Below are 19,163 nucleotides of genomic sequence, written 5' to 3' on the forward strand. Positions count from 1 at the left end.
GGCTCAGACAGGGCCAGTCACAGTTTCAAGCCTTACAGAGTCACCTGGAGTAAAAAGAACAGAGCTAAACCATACAGTCTGCACTGAGGCTCTCCCCTTATTCTGCAAAAGTCTGAAAGATTTGGGATGGGAGAGCGGAGCCTGCTTCCCTCCCTCCCCCTAAAACCACGCTCAAGCATTAATCCTGAGCAGAACAAGGTCAAGTTGCTCCCCAAAGACACTGTGGTGCCCAGAAGAGGTTGGGCTCTGCTCTCTGGGCAGCCACAAACCACTGCAGCCCTGGGCTTAACCAGGGCATCCCTGCACTGTCCTGCCCAGCTGAGCTCGGAAGGCAAAGAGCTGATGGAAGGATGGGATGCAACTCCAGAGCCCTCCCACTGACAGCGAGGGCGACCAACTGGTCTTGCCTGGGCTGCTTGTTTGCCAGCAGCCAAATCTACCGGATGGAAGCCCCCAGCAGCAGCGGAGGGAGGGCAGGCGGGTGGGCAGGCTGCCCATGCCGACCAGTAGTCACCCCACAGCTTTTTAGTGTTTGGAAACCTGCTGGTGCTTCCCAACTCTGCCGGCATGCGGCCTCGGAGCTCGTGGGGGGCTGTGAGGCTGCACCCCAGCACCCACCTCGGCGGTGGCGGAGCCGTGGGGCTCCGGTTCGGGCTGCGGCAGGGACAAGCTGCCTGGCAGCGCTGCCGACGTTACCGCCGGCTGTCAGGGGAGCTGTCGCCAGCATGTTTCTTTGAAAAGGGGTAGGAATGCTGGTTAAAAGGGAAGAGAAAGCTCAAGTACTTGGGCTCAGGAACAGAGGGAAGGTGGAAGCAAGCCCCACATGGGCTCTCTAATGCTGGCTTGTCCCTCCAGTGACGGCTGCAATCCCCCCTCAAACGCAGGCATGGTCTAGGCTAGAGCCATCAGCAACTGGGGAGCTCTGCCCCCGCCCCAAGGAGTGGACAAGACCCACACACACACACACACACACACTGGCATTGTCACAACAACACGTTTGTTCCTCCAGACCCTTGGCTCCCAAGGAGCCTGTTCTGCCTCGCTGCTGCATGCTATGAGTGTCACAGTGATGCTCCATCCTCAGCAGCTAAGCGAGGCATAAAACGGACAACAAAGTTGAAACTTCTCCCCCTCCACTGCTTCTCTCCATAGCTCCTGGTGGTGTCTGCATAGATGGCAGAGACCTGTGGTGGGAGGGTCACCGGTCCAAGCTGCTCTCTCTCTCTCTCTCTCGGAGGTTTCTTGAATCCCCCCTCTCTTGGGAGACGTCAGTGTAGAGCAGAGATTTGAGAGAGAGCTTGGCCAGACCCCCCTGGCCTCTGCCCCCATGTCAGTCAGGGCCTGAAGAAGCGTCGTACCACTAAATGCCCCACTACGACCAGGGCCACCACCACCAGCATGTACTTCATGTAAACATTGTCCAGCTCGAGTGCAGCCACCTAACGAGAAACAGAGAATAACCAGAGCACGTTAGATCTGCCCGGGCCAGCTCGCTGCTCTGCCTGCACCCAGCGACCCCCCAACCTTGGCACTGCCACACCTCCCCAGGCTGCACCTTCCACCACCACAGCACCGCTGCCTCCCCTCGCCCCCGAATCCCCCCAGGACGGCTGCCGCTGGCTCACCCATCCTCCCTGCTGGGCGATCCACTGGGCGATGCGATTCCGGAGCACGAACTCTGCAACGCAGCGGGCGATCCAGCGGAGGAAACCTGGCATGCCTTGCTGGTAGACGTAGATGGCCATGCGGTAGCCAAAGCCCAGCAGTGCAATCACCCGGCCCCAGTTAATGCCGCTGTCGAACAGGCTGAAACAAAGACAACGGTCCGGTTAAATCACTGCCGTGGCTCCGACCTCCCTGCATCCCTGCACTGCCCAGGCCACGGGCACTCGAGCAGGGCTGAGGATGTTGCGCTGTCCTTGAGGTGCATCCCAGCTGCACGGGCAACGTAGTCGTTTTGGTGGTTAGGTGACACATGGCCACCCACAACCAGGTGTGCTTTTGGAGCAGAACAAACGCCGTCTTGGTCACAACTGCTGTTTGCTTCAGCCGTGTGGGTTAGGGATGTGCCAGGGAAAAGGGAGTTTCCAAATCCGGTCTGCACAGCTACAGGCTCAGAATTGCCAGAGGGGAAGCTTTGGGGGTGGCTGTTGGTGACCTGCCACCTTCCTGCCTTCCCCTCAGGTCTCCACCCGAACGCAGGGTGCACCAGCTGCCTGCAGGTCCTGCGTCTTCATGGGCAAAGCCATCAAACAGGGTAAGCTGGAACCAGTGGTGCTTTAAGCCGTCGGGCTGTACACAGGCTGCAGCAAGCTCAGTAGCTGCTACACATGGAGCCAGGAGCAGAAATTACCACCCACCTGTCCCAAAGCATCCCTTCCTCATGCCTGGAGGTAAGGAAGTTTTAAATATATCTAAGGACAAAGCATGTTAGAACAGGATTTTCCCTTTTCCTGCATAGACAAACCCCTCCAAGTTCAAAACCTGATCTGATCTTGCCTTAGACAGACACTCCCAAGGGCTGGCAGGACTCCAAAACGTGCCTAGCCGATGCCCTGCTGCTCCTAATCCACGTTTTGGTTGCTGTGGGCACAAACTGCATCGCTATGGGCAGGTTTGGCACTCATTTATCTAGGCCAGTTTTTGCAGGTGTTTTTCCCGGTTTCCAGCAAGGCAAGCAAGGAGGGAAAAAGGGGAAAAAAAAAAAAAAAATACACTCAGGCCCTGTGTTTTAATCTTGTGCCCTGTTCCTGGAGGTCTGCACGATCAAAGGGAATCATCTTCTCCGCAGAGCCTCGGTTGGGAGCTGCCCCCGTGCAGGTCGCGGAGGGAGAGGGAAGGAAGAGGAGCGAAACAGGCAGCAGGGAGAGAGGGACAGAGGTTAATTTACCTGTTTGCGGTGCGTTAACCGCCTCAGGCTGGCAAAGCGGTGAAAACAGCGCGGCACGGCTTCCCGAGGACAGGGGAGCAGGAAAAGGACAGAAGAGAGCGGTTAGACAACAAACACCGAGCGGGGACAGGGCTGCGCCGGAGCCGGGGGCGCTCGGAGGAGCGATGGGAGCCCGCAACCTGGGAACCCACAGACCCCAGCTGCTCTCCTGGCTCTGGAGAGCTCTTCTGCATGAGCCTGGGCAAATCATTTCACGCTTGTAGCGGCTCAGGTTCCCTACAGAGAGAGAGGGGTGAGGACTGAACCCCTCGATGGCCACTGCGATCCAAGCCTGTGGCTCAGGCAGTCATGGCAGTAAGATGTCCGAGGTGTTTGCCTTCACTCCTGCTGTGCTCTGAGTGGGAGAGCTGGGTGTGCATCGCCTGCACGGGATGCTGCGGGTCTCCAGAGCATCCCGCATCCTGAATTAGTCCGACCCTGTTCCACACGGACCACGCCAAGGGCAGCGAGTACCTGCCCATCCCCGCAGCCTGCAGCTCCATTTGCTTTGTGCCCCTGGAAAGCCCGACCCGTCGGGACTTCCCAGCTACCAAGCAAGCAGCAGTGGGACCAGCAGCAGGTCTGCTTTGGTCCAGGGCTGGTCGTCCCCCTGAATGGGACCTGGGACGTTCGCTTGGCTACTAATGTACAGGCCACCCTTCCCAGGCACGTCCCCCAAACTTTCTGACCCTGGTCAGCTTGTGCAAGGACTTGGAGATGATTGTCACATGAAGAGTGTCCAGACAGTATGCAGGAGCAAGAGCAGACAGGCAGAAAGCACAGGAACCGTCACGATGAGCTTGCTGGGACCTCAACCCAGGGACAGTGGGTGAAGCTTGAACGGACAGGGTCTGTGTGCCGGGGCAGGGCCGGGGAGGCAGCTGCTCCAGGGTGGGGGTAAGGGCTTAGCCAACTGCATTGCACCCTCATTGACCTTTCCTTCCCTGGTGTCCTCCAGGAGAAGGTGTCCTGCCCACACCGAGGGAGCCGGAGGCCTTACCTGGAGGCTATTCTGGTGAAGTACTCACGGACGTTCTCCCTGGTGGGCTGCAAGGATTTCAGCATGTAGCGAAACTCCGCGTCGTACCGCTCGTTAATGTCGTCACCAATGATGGCCAGGCGCCTTCCCACCAGGCTCCCAGTGCTGCCCAGAGGGAAGATGGCATTATGGATGGGTCTGCCTTCCCAGCAAGACCGGTAAGCAGGACTGAGGGGTGGGTCTGTGATGGAGCCTGGCTCGGGATGGGGCTGGGGGATGTGCATATGGATGGTATGAGAGTTTTACCTTTCCAGATCCTGCTGGATGTCCATGATCTCTGGGTCCATGGTCACTTCCTCCCCTCTCTCTTCAATCTCCTGCTGGTAGCGGTAGAAAGCGTAGCTCCGAAACACCTCCTCCGTCTCCTCCGCCACCTGGTCTTCTGAATGAGATGAGAGGAAGAAAAATCAAGGGACAAGCTTGTCCCTCCTTTCCCAAATTGGAAAGAGACCGTTCTCTCATTTTTAGCCTAAATTTGTGATGCTTATACTAACACTGGCCTTTTGCAGTAAAACGAAAAGAATCCAACTTAAACCAGTTCTCAGGAAGCTGATTTCGAAGCCAGTCTTTGTTCTTAGGGGCACAAGCCCACCTTTTGAATCCACTTTTGGCAAGAGACAGCTCCAGGACTGTCACAACACAAACCAGATGTTCAAGCGCTTGTGCACAGCAGCTCTCTGCATTAACAGCACCTCTCGGTAAGGGCACTGCCCAGCACAGACGAGTTCAGGAACCTCAGATCTGAACCCAAACTGGAGGCAAAGCTCCGTCTAGCCCTGCCCATCAACCCCCAGCAAACAATCGTGTTCTCCAGTATCGCCAACGATCATGCCTTTGCATGGCATCGGCAATGATGCGGTAAGCAAAAGGTAAATTGGTCATTTTAGTAGAATTCTGTGCTGATTCAATCGCACGGCGCTGGTCTCACATATGCCCACCAGCCCGGCAGTGCCAGGGCAGGGTTTGCAACTTCTGCACGGGCTGCTGGCAGGAACAGAAAGGAGAAGAGCTTTTAAATAAACCATCGCCCAGATTGGTGACTTCCTGTCCTGCGCTTGAAAGCAGGAAAACAGCCTGGTGATCAGTTTGAACTGAATTCCTGCTCCAGCACACCCGTCGCACGGCGGGTGAGAGGCTGCAGCCGGACGCGGGGGGGGAGCCGGGGCTGTCGGGGTGGGCTGAGGTCAGTTTTGGGTGCCACAGCTTCCTTCCCCTGCTCTCGTAGCCAAGCAGGGCTCGGCAGCCAGGCACTCGGCGTCCAGCGGGGCAACGCGCCCGAGCGGTAACGTCACCCGGCCCCGCCAGCGCGGGAAAACCAACCCAGCTCCGCGTGAGCGGGGAGAGAGTCGGGAACGACGGAAGCGTCTGTCTGTCTGCAAACGGCTCGAGCTCGAGACCCACACGCGTGTCCCCCCGTCCCCACACTGCTCAGGGAAGAGCAAGGGTCTGGACATGGCCAGGACTGGCCCCCTCCGGAGCGGGGAGCCCCCGGGGAGGCGTTTCAGCTCCGTAGGTACCATGGTGACCGATACCTTATCACCAGCGTTACATTGCTCCTGGGGAAAGTACCCGGTCTGTCACGGGATGTCTTTGATTAGAGCTCAGTTTCGGCTGGCTCGAGAAACAATCTGGGCTGGATTCCCAAACAGCCAGCAGCCCGGCTAAGCCACCGCGCAGGGCTCGGGGGGGCTGGCCCTACAGTCCCGGGTACGCGGTTCTTCCCAGTTTCTTTTCTAAGATGCAAAATTTGTAGGGGACAGAAAGGGTATGGTGGGATCAGAGCCCTGCTCCTTCGAAAGGGTTTCGCCATTTGGGGTGGAGATCCACAGATATTAAACGAGGCACGAAGCCCAGGTAAACGAGCTATGGTGGGGGATGTCAGAAGCACAGGACCCTGCAGATCCATGATCGTCCTGGTGACACGCAGCAGATCAGCACATCAGTAACATCAACTCCGTCTGGCAGCACTGCAGCTCGCTGCAGCCAGCCCAGCTAAAACCCCTTCCCACATCCCAGAATACAGAATCATAGAAATGGTTTGGGTTGGAAGGGACCTCCAAGATCATCTAGTTCCAACCCCCCTGCCATGGGCAGGGACACCCTCCACTACACCAGGTTGCCCAAAGCCTCATCCAATCTGGCCTGGAACACTTCCAGGGATGGGGCAGCTACAACTTCTCTGGCCAACCTGTTCCAGTGCCTCACCACCCTCTGAGAGAAAAATTTCTTCCTTATATATAGTCTAAATCTGCCCTCTTTCAGTTTAAAGCCATTTCCCCTTGTTCTATCACTACATGCCCTTGTAAAAAGTCCCTTTCCAGCCTTCCTGGAGGAAAAACCCACCAGACTGGCCGTGCAGTTCTCTGGCCGCTGGAAATTGCATTTCCCATGCAGAGATGCTCCTGCTCAAGCAATGTCCCAGAGCTGGGATGTGTGGACCTGGCCAGGCACCCACAGCCCACCTGGCAGCACTGCCCCATAATACCCTGTCTCTGAGTCTCCAAAACATGCCACACCGCTTGTCACAGAGCGGATGTGGCATGTTTTGGATGGACACATCTCCATGGCCCACGTGGGGCTCCAGGGAGATGGGCCCAACCCCGGATGGGGTGCGGGGAAGGGAGAGGAGCTGTCGTGCAGAGACTCAGGTTACACCGAGTTCAGGTTGGGTAAATAAAGGTGAAGGGAAATGACAAACCCTGGTCGCTGTGTTTTCAGGGGATTGTTTTTTGTTTTTCAGGAATGGGTTTATTTGGCGGTAAACAAATCCCACCTTACGGAGGAGCCGGCGGTGCTGTCGCCAAGAGCCAGAAAATGAAACCGACTGACTCAGAGTTTCAGTGCGAGGCAGGGTAAACACTGCCAGAACAAAAGAGGAAATAAGTCTATCAAAAAATCCCTGTTTTTACTTACCCCCGGTGCTATTTTTAGTAACACAAGGCAGGAGAACACACAGTTGCCACCCCCTGCCCCCCAGGTGCTATCCCACAGCACCAACTGGGACCATCTCTGGGTCTCTCCCACTACAAAGGAAGAGGATCTGGATCAAGATGTGTCTTGTGAACCAGCAGCGGAGAGGAGCAGAGTGGTTTGGAGCTTCTCTGGAATCTTCGGGACCACGGGCTGTGTCGGGGGCTCATGAGCTGCTGTGAACCCCGAGGCTGCACGGGAGGACCTGCTCTGCTTCTGCTGCAGGAAGCAGCAACCCTGAGGTCCTCAGTGCCCGGCGCACCCTCACATCTAGCCCAGACCTGCCCCAACAGCCCCTCGCCTGGATCCACACCGTAGACAACATCAACCAGACCCCAGCCAGTCTCAAACATGCAACATGTGCGTTTCTGTGCGAGATCCTTTGTTTCTCACCGTTCCTATCTCCCGAGGAGCAGCTGTGCCATGGTAAAAACTGGCAGGTCTCATCGAAGTTATCCATCAGACCTTGTTACAACTCAGTTAAATAGCCCTGCTGCAGACTGTAAGAATGACAGATGCAACCTGGCAGCATCCCTTTTGAGCTCAGGAGCCAGGCAGTGACTACACGAAGAGGTGCATCTATTTGCACAGAGGGACATATCCAGCCTGGAAACAGCAACTGGCTCCAAAGGGAGAAGAAAACTCCGAGGAACCAGGAAGGGTCTCTGAAGATTTCAGCCTCGAGGGGAAGCTTGAATCCACCTCATGGTATAGAATCATTAAGGTTGGAAAGGACCTCTAAGATCATCAAATCCAACCATCAACCCAATATCACCACGCCCACTAAACCATGTCCTGAAGTGCTACATATACGCATTTTTTGAACCCTTCCAGGCATGGTGACTCCACCACTTCCCTGGGCAACCTGTTCCAATGTTTGACCAAAGTGGTAATTGCGATTCAAGTGTGGGATGACGGTATCTGCATTAATGGATTTGGGGCAGCTTCCACTGGGCAAGGCAGCCCCTTGTGAAACCTATTGCCTGGCAACGCCTCTGGGATCAAAGGCTGATTGACCCGGGACTGCATCATGCTGGCACAATCCTGCACAGCTTGTGCCCGAAAGCTGAGCTTCTAGACAGGTAAATGGAAAACTGCTGTCCCCAGAGGCATCTGCCCAGCACAGAGCCCTTCCCCTTACTCTGCTCTTTAGAACAAATATCACCCAAAAGAGAAGCCTTATTCCCAAACAGCCTCCCTGCAGAGCTAACGGGCAAACAGCCTTGGTTTTAAGATAGAAATTAATCTGTAAAAATTAAATCTGTAGAAATTAACCTGATTCTCTGGTCCAGATTCAGGACTGGGCTCAAGAAATCTGCTTTAATTCTGATGTTCGATGGTGTCCCACCAACAGACTCAGAGTTGCAGCCTTGCAGCAGGGGCTGGGGGCTGCAGGAAGGTTTTGCTCTGGTACTTGGCTGCCCAAGCTGAGACCTGTCCCATGTTTGCTAATCCTCCAAAGGGAGGCTGGGCCCAGCGCTCAGCAGGATGCCCGAGATGGGTGGGCACCTCAGCTCTGGCAAGGCATTTTCCTCTGCCCCACCAAATTTTTCATAAAAGATTTTTCTGGGCATCCTTTGAGGCCAGAACAAAGGAGTCACAAGGCAATTCCAGAGCACAGCCATCAGAAAGATGACTTTTTTTTTTCCCTTTTAAAAATGGAAATGACATATTGATGGCAGATGCAGTTCAACAGAGAAGTCCAATACTCTGTCTGGAGATAGGAACTGTATGGGCACCAGATGAAAGACAAACATGTTTACATGGTTTCGGTTGCTCTACAGAATGTATGAGAACCCAGGCTGAAACAGGCAGGTCACATTTTTCCCACTCATTTTGCAGGTGGTCTTGGAGATGAAGACACAGAGACGCTCCCAGCTGCATGACTAACGTGCTCGAGCAACTCTTTATCAGTTCATGGCCTGCTTCACACACAATGTCAAGTCCAGAGCTAAAACAAACAAGCGAGGACCAAACCTCACACCTCTCTAGGTACGTTACGTGAGTATTAAGCACACACAGACGGACAAGAAAGCCCAGGTAATCCGAGGAAGAGAACAGTTGCCAGTCTGACGCTGCAAACGGTTGAGTCAGAGCGGCTGGGCTTTCCACGCACGACCCTGGCACCTTGGACATCCTTGCAGAGACCTGCATCAAAGCTCTCGCCCTTTCCTGAGGAGTAATAAGCGGATCATCACCTTTCTCTACACAGTGCATTGGGATCTCAGCAGATGTGGTCCACGCAGGAGCTAAATGTGACCACAGAAACAATATATTCGTCGTGTGGACCAGCATCTCTGCAGTGCAGGGGAAGCTCAGGTGCATGTGGCCGTGGTTACCTGCACACATGAGGACAGCCACGTCCCCGGCTTGTCCCGCAGATCTGAGCCTCGATGCATCCAAACCATTCTGGCAGCAGGTCTGGAGAGGGAGGCACTGCCACCCCCGTCTTACAGATGGGAACTGAAGGAGGGCAAGGTTAATCTTCTGAAGTGTGAGCCCTGTTTCCTGAGCTCAGCTCAGCACCGTTGGTGCTGGGCCTCCCACCCCTCCTTCTGCAATGTTTGCTCCCTGTTGCATGACTCTTCACAAGCTAAGTTGCTCCTCCTCATCATCACAAACAACCAGGAGTATGAAGCTCCTGCCTTCGTCTACAATGTCCTAAAAACACCAGAAGTGCAAATTGCCCAGAAACAGCAGCGTCTTGTCCATGCCCTGAGCAATGGCTGATACAACGAGGGCTCAGAACGATGCTCGAGCAAATCCCCGAGCAGCAGATAAATCTCTGCTCCCTACCATGTCCAAAGACAAACAAACAGAGCAAGCGAGCCCTAAATGAAAACCAGGCTTAACACCTGCTAACGAGAGCCTTCTCCCGCCCTGTAATCCCATGGGATTACATGTTGGTGGGAGCTGCATGGTTCTGCTTCCGGGGGAGTCCATGAGGCTGCTAAGAAGCATTCAGAGCTCCCACCTCCAAATTCCAGATGGACCCCCCTGAGTTCGGGAAGCGGATGGGTGCCAGTACTGCCCGTAAGTGTTTGCACGCGTACAGGAAGCGTGACTGTAAAAGCGCGTGGTTAGAGCTCAGGGCCTGATCCCCTCCCCGGTTTTCACATCAGCATCTCATTGACCTCAACAGGAAATCAGCATACGTAAACAACTGCTCGTATTTATTTATTTTCATACCTTGTAGACTTTGGTAAGGGAAGGACAGGCTATTTTATCTTCCAGTGCATTCATGTAGGACCTAGCACAAATGGTACTCTGAGATGGAGAGGAGTCCAGGCAATACCAGAGTATAAATACCATTATCAGGCCAATAAACCAGCTCTGAGCTGGATCTGAGCTCAAATACATAAACAGTTAGGAATAGTTTCTAATCTCCATTATTGACAGAGCTGCAGTGACTCAGCCTTATTTACGAGTTCACCTGCACAACAGGTTAAGAAGTCACCCGTGTTTAGCAGCTTTCTGTGCAGCGGCGCTGCATAATTTGGGGATGAAACGAGAGCGGAGGATTTTCCCGGGTCCCTTCGGCCCCGTTCTTCGTTCCACCCATCGGTGTGAAGCACAACTACCGTCTGCTGGGCTCGGCACGCGCCAGGGACGGACTGAACCGCGTCCGAACGTCGCTGAGCTGCGACTCGTCACCGCTGCCGTGCCACGGCGCGCCGGGGACCCGGCTTCACCCCGCAGCCGGGGCGGCGAGACGGAATCCGAGTGCCTGAGACCAGGCGCCGCTCAGCAAGGCGTGTTCTGCTCCGAGTTTTAAACACCGACCCCAGTCCCGCAGCTCCCCCCACGCTACTTTCTCGACGCCTTTCGAGCCCCTCTTGCTGCCCGCCGCGCTAATCCGATGCCAAGCATCTCCCAAAAACACGGAGCATGTGCTCTCCCAGTTCAATTCTGCATAGCTTTATGGAGCTCATTTGTTATGCCAGTCTTGCAAAAAGCCCTGGAGGTACCAAAGCCCCATCTTTTCAAAGAAACACAGCAGGGGAGCAAAAAAAAAAAAAAAAGAATGGGTTGAAAACGCTTCCTCCCCTGAAGATCACAGCAAGCTTTTACCTGAATTGAGCTCTCGTGACAGCCTGCGCCCATTGTGTCCCCGGCGTCCCTGGGCCCTCGGCGGGTCACCGTCGTTCCCTGAGGCCATTGCAGAAAGATGCTTGGGAGAACCAGCTTTACCTGGGGCAAGGAGAGACAGTCAGTGACCAGGTTCTGAGTAGCCAGTTGGGCCACTGGAGCCTCGAGGCCCCTTGCCCTCTCCCACCTCCCAGACCAGCCTTAGGAAGCCCCTTTGGCTGACCCAAGTGCTCAGAGGAGCAGTGCTGCCTGCTTTTATCTCTGCCAGCAACCTGGCTCCTCCCTTCCCGGCACGTTCGCTCCCTGATTCCTGGCCACACCAAGTCCCTTGGATAGATTCCTCCTCTCTTCCTGACTTCTCATTAACGTGTTTGCAGACAGTCATATGCCAGAAGAGGAAAGTCACCCAACTCCCTGCTCCACTCCACCACCTCCCCACCCTCCCTGGGAACCTGCCAGCTATCCTCTGAGCTGCTCAGCAAGTGCCATGGGCTGCACTGGCTCTTGCTGAGCCTGGAAAACGGCAGCATCTGCAGCGGCTTCACGCTGGGGTGAAAGTGAAAATCACAGCACGAAGGGCTCCACGACTCCCCGGCTGCACCCGGAGCAGGCGTCTGGGAGCTGAGCCGCGGGGCTCCGTGGCTGCCCGAAATGCTGCTGCCCCGACCTGCGGCCACGACGGTTCAGAGCACGGCCGGAGCAAACCGACCCGCGACCACACCGAGCCGCCGCGGATCCCACGCGGAGCTGCAGCGACAGTGCCGCCTGCTCCCGGCAAGCACCTCCGACTTGTTCTCCACAACTTCTACAAGAGGCAAGCTCCCTGCTTTTCTGTATCCAGAAGCTCTAATTCGCCTTGTTCTTTATTCTGAGCTCCTCTCAGAATAAGAAAATCAAATGAGAACCAAATGCACAGCTCATACTGCCCCTGAACTTCGCAGGTATCCTAAACCCAGACCTGTGGTTTAGGTAAGGCTCGTTGCAGTCCTCAGCTCCTTTACCCCTCTGCTCGTTGCACCGACCTCACCGCCTGGTTTTTGCAGAGAAGGAAGCGAGGCCACGTGGTTACCGCCAGGGTTAGAGAGAGATCCCCGCAGCTCCTGGCCTGGTGTTGGCATGCCACTACATGTTCCCAGGCCAGGCTTCTACCGGGCTAAACTGGTGGGTTTTCTGATCTGCACCAGGTCTTAATTCATGAAGACATATCAACACCCAGAACTTTAAATTGTATCCTGGGCAAAACATTTAAAAAGCGCTGGTTATGGATAAATATGTCAAGTTTAGAAGTGTAACACATAGTTCAAGCTTATAACTTCACACTGAAGATTACTCAGAATTAAAAATAAACTGAGACCATAAACGGTTATAATGTAAAGTACAGTCTGCAGCCACGGTGGGGATGGGGGCCTGGAGATGCAAAGCTTATCAGCCTGGCAGCACTGCTCTCAGGGAGCCTGAGCCGCCGTGACACACAGATGGAGATGCTGTTTTTTCCTACACGCCTCCGAGGACAGGATTTCCCTTTTCCTCCCCAACGTCAAACATCCCCATTCAAGGAAAAGCTGAAAACACGATGAGGATCAGCAGTCGGGACCGAGGGTAAAGCTGGGAGCAGAGCCGGCTCCCGCATGCCCAGATCAGCCGGGTTCCAGAGCTGCTCCTCTCCTGCTCTTCCCTGCTCTGGGACGCGGTGGAGACAGCTCAGGGAGTGCTTGGTGCAGATGCATGTGTCCCCATCCTCTCCTCCATAGAGGAAACCCTCCTCGTGCTGCCTCCGCTGCCATCCCAGCCCCTCCTCTGGCACTTAGCAAGGCCACAGCTGCAGCCCACCTTGCACAGGAAGGCCTCGGTGCCTCTCAAGGGGAAGCAAGACCAGACCCAGAGCAGCTCTCTGGAGTTCATGGGTAAGCAAAGCAGTATGAATTTCTACCATACTTCACGCTTCTACAACCCAAAGCTGTACTGAACGCTTCGGGGGATGCAGATGCATCCAGTCAAAGAGTCCAGCTGCCTCTGGAGCCTTTACAGTTTGGTCTATAGGTGCAACCAGTTGTGTTTCACATCAACCCACTGCCTCTGACCCAGACCTCAGCCACGAATAACATGGAATTTCTGATGCAGAACTAACTGCTCGGTATGAAGGATGGCTAGTGACCACAGGACTCCAGTGCCTTAGAAGCAGTTGACTCGTGATCCTTCACGTTTGCCGTCTGCCAAACCCTTAGGCAGCAGCAGGCTGGGGCTGTGGCCATCATTTAAGAGGAACTTTCATTTTCGGTTTCCTTCTCAATATAGTTTCTTGCAGTGCTTTCTTCTCTTGCAGCGCGGGACGCCGCAGCCCTTTTGCACACATGCACGTCTGGGACAGGCAGCTACATCCCCACCAGCACACTGCCGGTCCCCAGCCTGCTCCCTGGGGAGGACCCCGCAAACCAAGTGAACGTCCAAGACAGGTCACTGCCAGCCTCTGCTGCAGGACAAAGAGCCTGGGACCATCCTCTCCAGTATCAAGAGATACTGGGGCTGCTGCCCACCTTCCTCTTCCTTCTCAGCCCAATGTCCTCCTTCGATTTGCCCCGTTCCCCCTTTGTTACGAGAATATCATGCTGGAAGAGAGCAGGGAGGGGTGTGAAGGAGGATATGACACCCATCTACTTAAAGACAGCCCAAGGCTGTGGAAATTGAAGGTTCCTCAGGACTCAAGACAGGGCTCAAAAGAGGGTTACTGCAGGATACTGGCAGCACTGTCTAATTCTCAGCAGCTGCTAAAAGATTCAGCTCCACCCTGACTTTTTGCTCTTGGAGGAGGCTGCAAAGGGTTAAAAGCAGCAGACAGCACCTAGGACGTGGATTTAGCAACACCACCAAGATGGCACGGGAGTCTTATCTTTACTGAGGAGCACATGCCATGCAGAGAGTCAGCCTTCCTGGAACCTGCCAGTCTTCCCTAATAAAAAAAAAGACCTTTGCCTCAACTGTTTCTCATTTCACCCTCATCTCCTTTGCTTAAAGGTCTCTGACACACTTCCTGTGTGCCTCCATGCATGCTCACCACTTCTCCAAACGAAAGTGCCTGGGTGCAGGGAAGATGGTGGGACTGTCCCAGGGAGGGAGGCAGATTTGCAAGCTGTGGGAGGGGAGAGGAGCAGCCGTAATCCCTATGAACAAGCCCAGCTATGATGCTCTGAACTTGACCCTTGACATGTTATGAAGTTCCTGTTCCAGGAAATGCATGGAGCATCGTCTGGGACGAGCTTTTCACAGGTCTGGCCCTGGGCCCGTGCACAGGAGCGATTCCATCATGCAGTGTGCAGGGCAGAGCTAACCCTCTCCAAGACAGAGATCCCGTAGGGCTCCTACACCCCGCTGCCATCCCTGCACGGACCGCGTGGGATCAACCCCGCTCCTCCCAGCCTGGCCTAGGACAGTAAACAGGTGAGTCTGCCCCGTTTGGTGTTTACCAGCCCAGCATGGCACCAGGGTCCAGCTGGCCCATGAGTCCCAGCAGACGCAGACATTGCAGCCAGCGTCGCCCCACAACCCCACGTGCCCACCTCCCGGAGGTCCCGGGCGCCGCTGGGCAGAAAGCCGTGCAGAGCCACGCGTGCCATGCCTGGGGCTGAGGTCACAGCCCAGTGCGGGGTGAGACGGATGTCACCCCTGTCCTCGGCACGGCCCAACTCTTCCCACCAACAGCTCGCACAATCCTGCCAGCCCCAAACCTCTCAGCCCCCTACACTGGGTGCTGGCACAGGGGATGCCAGCTGCGGCTGTCACCACCGCGGCCTCGCAAAGAGGCACCAAAAAAAACGTAGCTGGAGAAAGTATTACTAAAAGAGGCGATATTCCCTCTTTGGGGCAACAATCAGCTCGGAGCGAGACCTTTCAACCGCGGCCCAGCTATCGCACCCAGCGGGGTGCCACTTGCTGAGGTACCACCGCCTACTTTAACCCCGTTCACCGGGCGGTGCAGGATGAGGCCCTGCGGTTCTGCCCACCCCTCCCGCCTTACCGGGCTCCCCCGGAGCCCACCGGCACCTCGGGGCTCCCGGTGCATCCCCCCTCCCGCTCACGGCAGCCGCGGCAGCGCCCGGCCGGGCCGGGTGAATAAAGATAACTCATCCCGGGGGAGGCTGGGGAGGGGGTTTTGGGGGTCCCCTGCTACTCACCGCGTCCCGGTGGGGACCAGGCGGGCCGGGGTGTCCCGGAGAGCTAACGCATCCCGGCGGGGCGCAGCTCCATTCCCGCCGCCTCCCTTCCTGCCTCCTCCCCGGAGCGCAGCGCGGGGGAAGGAAGCGAGCAGGGCCGGGGAGGAGGAGGGGAAAAAAGAAGAGGAGGAAAAAAAAAAAATAAAAAAATAAATAGAAACCCAACCCCAGACCATAGATGCAGACGCGGAGCCGGCCAGGGTTCTCAGCTCCCTCTAGAGGCACCTTCCCCGGCCGGAGCGTGGGAAAGCGGCTGCGGTGCGGCTCTGTGCAGCGCCGAGCACCCAGGCGGAGCCGGGGGCGGCGGTGGTGGGGGGCAGCGGCGCTCCTCGTGGGGTTCAGGGGGTTGGGATGAGGCTGGGGCATCGCCTGGCTGCAGTTTTGCTGGCTCGCCACCGTTCCCTGGGAGTCTTCAGCTTCTCCAGGGGATTTTCCAGTGGTTTTCTGACCTTTTTGTTAAGGCTGCGGCACCTTAGTGCGGTTGGTTTGCCCTCTGGCAGGTTCCCTGGCAGGTAGGGCCAGAAACCCTTTTAAAGTCAGTATTAGAGCATTTCTGGTTTCTAGTAGGAAACTTCTGTGTTGATCCACCAGAAAAAAAAAAAGTCGGTGGTAACAGAGGTGATTCGGACTGGACGACCTAGGAAATCTGAAACGCACTGAGATTAGGAAAATCCTAGTGGCTGGAGGAAAGGGCGATGATTTACCCTGGAGAGCAAGAAAGCTTCTTCGCTGGAGGTGGCTCTTCAGCTCAGCAAGCTGCTTTTCCTCTCCTGGCTCCTTGGGAGCCTGCCAGGGATTTCACTGTTGGTGCTGAAAAATGCCAGATAAGCAGAGGTTTGGGGCCAGTATAAATGCCTGGCTGCTAATTATCAAATTACCTGTCTGGCCCGTGGTGGGAGCACTGTTCGTGCCCTGGGACGACATGCCCTGTGGGATGCTCCCTGCCCTGCAGCTGATCAGAAAGATTTTTGAATTCTTGACTTTCTTGGCTGAGCTTTGCTGGAGAAAATGGGCCTGTGGCTCCAGAGATGCCCTCTCCCCTTGGAGGTGTGGGCTGCTGTGGATGTGGCCTCAGCAGACCTTTCTGAAGGTGATAGCTGCATTGACACCAGTGAAACGCAGGTTGTGGAGGGCAAAGTGAAGGATCCCTGGAGCGAATGCAGGGGCCAGAGGCCAGGAGAGATGTGACCTGGCCAGAGATGGCTTTTGGTGGGGTAAGACTAATCATGGAGCAGAGGAAGACGAGGATTCAGTTAATGGGGACTGTCCCCATCAGCCTGGCAGCAAGAGGTCTGCCTTCCTCCCAGCTTGTGCTCCCAGAGAAACTTCTGGTCCTGGGGGGAGGCTTGAGGTCTCCCCATGGACATTGTGATTCTGTGCTGAGCCTCGGGGTGAGTTTTGGTGGTGAATGTAGCAACGGTGGCTGTTTGGGTGTGGGTGTCCCTACATCTGCGTTATCCCGGTGCCCTGTGGATCTGTGCCAGTGGTGGCAGTTCCTGTGCACAGTGGTGTGATGTGTGCCCGAGTTTTAGGCTGAATACTGGCACGGTGGGATGTGCTGGCTGCTGCAGGATGAATCCTGCACTTCTCTCCACCACGTTACATCAATCCAGGCTGATCCTGAGTCTCACCACCATTTCAGCTTTAGCATCCCTTAGTATTACCTCATCAGGCGGCAGCGTTGGTGAGAACTTTTGCAAAAGCAAATCTCATCTAAAATCCTCTTCCTTTTTGCAAACCACTTCTCTTCCACCTTATACGTTGCGTAACACCTCTGTGGCACGGCCCTAGAAAATCGGCTGGGAAAGTGGTACTGGGTGAGCATCAGGTATATGATGTTTGAAGCTGCTTCTAATCACATCGAGCATCAAAAGATGTGGAAAATACGCTGTGCAGGAGGATCGGACCACTCCTCTGTGTCCGCAGCAAGGGGTTTGTGGGGATTGAGCTGTGGGTGGGCAGCGGGGACTCGTATGTCCGCAAATGACAGCTGGAGAGCATTAAAGGGAGAGGTAGATATTGGGGATAAAGGGAAACTGGTTTGAAAACACCAGCTCTGTTATGGGAATGGCCAATACGGACATCAAGAAATGATGATGGCAAGCAAGTATTTAGGAGATGAGTGCCCTAAATCCTACATGTGGCTTTGCTGGTGTGGAGGCAGCCTGCTCTGCTTTTGCAGTAGTTTTTAGGTGGTGAAACTATAGGGAGGAAATTCCCAGCTGGCTCCACTGCACTGGCTTTGCAATTGCTGGTGCTGATGTGAGATGTTCCCTGCTTCAGCCCCTTTTGCTGGTGTAAATCAAGAGACATATTTGCTGTTGTGAATAAGGGATGCACGGCAGCCGCAGAGAAGGAGCCTCTGGTTTCAGGATTCATGTTTTAGGATGTGGTTTCCCCAATCAGTTGATGTCATCTAAATCTGTGCTGCTGCTGGGAAGGGGGCTGCACTCAGCTGCACATCCCCAGCCCTCCTCCTGTGCCAGCAAGAGCAAGGGCCTGCCGTGAAAACACACTTTTTGTGGCGAGGAGGGCTGTGGTCTGGGCTCTGTGGGAGCCGTGCCCTGCACTGGCCACCCGAGCCTGGTGATGGCAGAGGAAAGGGAACAGGAGGGTGCAGCTGGAGGGTGAGAGAATCTCGATTTCACCCAGTCATGATGACACGGTGGTTTTAGATGAGTATTTTTTTGGGGTAAATAAAAAACTTTTTGTGTTCAAGGCCAGGTTGGGTGAGGCTTTGGGCAACCTGGTGCAGTGGAGGGTGTCCCTGCCCATGGCAGGGGGGTTTGGAACGAGATGATCTTTGAGGTCCCTTCCAACCCAAACCATTCTGTGATTCTTGTAGCCAGCAGCTTGTAGGCTAGCTGAGCTGAGGGTGAGCAGAGCCAGGCAGAAGAAATTCCTGGTGTAGAAGCAGAGCTGAACTCTGCGAGGGATCTGTTATTTCAGCAAGAGCAGCTTTACGCCGGTGTTACCGCAGTTATGGCACGGCTCTGTCGAGCGCAGGAACCTTGTAGGGCAAATCATGTCCCTGCCTGAGACTGTGATCCCAGGGAAATACTGGAAATGTGCCCTAATGCCGCGGTGACAGGAGTGGCCGGGGCAGAAATGGAGCCCTGACTTCTCTGCTCTTTTGGTGAACGCATCGCGCCGTGCCGGCAAACGCAGACGCTGCTTTTAAAAGCTGGTTGCTCTGTTGCCACCTGAAGTGGTTGTAACTTTTGATCCCTCTCTCTTCGGCCGTGGTGCTGCCCTGCTGGAGGGGTTTTATGTGTTTCCACGAGCCTTCCTTCCTCCCTCCAAGTTGGTGTGACAGCCCAGGGCCGGGCCGGGTCGCGGCGGCGGTGGGGATGCTGCAGGAACGGGTCGCTGTGGGTAGAAGGGAGGTTTCGCCTTTTGGGGCCCCTCTTCTCCCCCAGCGCTGGGCTGTGCTGGGTCTGTATCCCCCTCCCAGCCCCGCCTTGTCCATCCTTTGCCCCCCCGGGTGCCACCGTGCCCCCTCTCCATTGCCATCTTGGTGCAGCACCTTGGGGCCCTTCGAGTCAAATCCAGCCCTGAGCCCTCGGGCCACCGGCACTGGCACCCATGGATGCCCCAATGTCCACCCAGGCTCCCAGCCGCCCCTCCCTGCTCCATCTCCTCAGGGGTCTCTTTGGGCTCCCGCGAAGCGTTCGGGGCACACGGGAACCCCAAGTGGAGGGGCAGGAGCTGGGGGTCGTTGCGGGCCGCAGCAGCGGCCATGGGGGGCCGGCGGGCTGGCAGCACCCATGCTGGGAGCCCTGGGAGGGTGCTGAGGGGGAGAGCTCGGAGCCGCTGCTGGGTGGGCTGGAGGGGCTCAGCCTCGCCGGTTCCCTGGGAAGCAGCAAGAGCAGGAGCTGCCCGACGTTGAACACCAGTGACACGGAGCTGGTGGGGGCCGGAGAGGTGG

At 55.8% G+C, this 19,163-nt stretch overlaps 1 protein-coding gene across 1 annotated transcript; it reads right to left on the reverse strand.

The window, feature by feature from the left end:
- Window positions 1-730: 730 nt before the first annotated feature.
- BAK1 (BCL2 antagonist/killer 1) lies at window positions 731-15,311 on the reverse strand. Its single transcript, XM_086627315.1, has 6 exons — window positions 15,197-15,311; window positions 11,010-11,129; window positions 4,215-4,350; window positions 3,930-4,073; window positions 1,626-1,806; window positions 731-1,439 (listed from the first exon to the last, which is right to left on the reverse strand). Exons 2-6 carry the CDS (start codon window positions 11,095-11,097, stop codon window positions 1,335-1,337), a joined length of 654 nt encoding a protein of 217 aa, XP_086483441.1. The 5' UTR covers window positions 11,098-11,129; window positions 15,197-15,311; the 3' UTR covers window positions 731-1,334.
- Between the last annotated feature and the right edge of the window lie 3,852 nt (window positions 15,312-19,163).

The sequence above is a fragment of the Tauraco erythrolophus genome, chromosome 27 (assembly GCF_009769465.1).
Source record: "Tauraco erythrolophus isolate bTauEry1 chromosome 27, bTauEry1.pri, whole genome shotgun sequence".
Lineage (NCBI taxonomy): Eukaryota > Metazoa > Chordata > Aves > Musophagiformes > Musophagidae > Tauraco > Tauraco erythrolophus.

Excerpts from the sequence above, each read along its gene's own strand:
- BAK1 (XM_086627315.1), bottom strand. The coding sequence starts at position 11,097 with ATGGCCTCAGGGAACGACGGTGACCCGCCGAGGGCCCAGGGACGCCGG. Across the intron at positions 1,807-3,929 it reads TTCACCAGAATAGCCTCCAG|CCTGTTCGACAGCGGCATTA; the intron begins GTAAGGCCTCCG and ends TCTTTGTTTCAG. Across the intron at positions 1,440-1,625 it reads TCGCCCAGCAGGGAGGATGG|GTGGCTGCACTCGAGCTGGA; the intron begins GTGAGCCAGCGG and ends GTTTCTCGTTAG.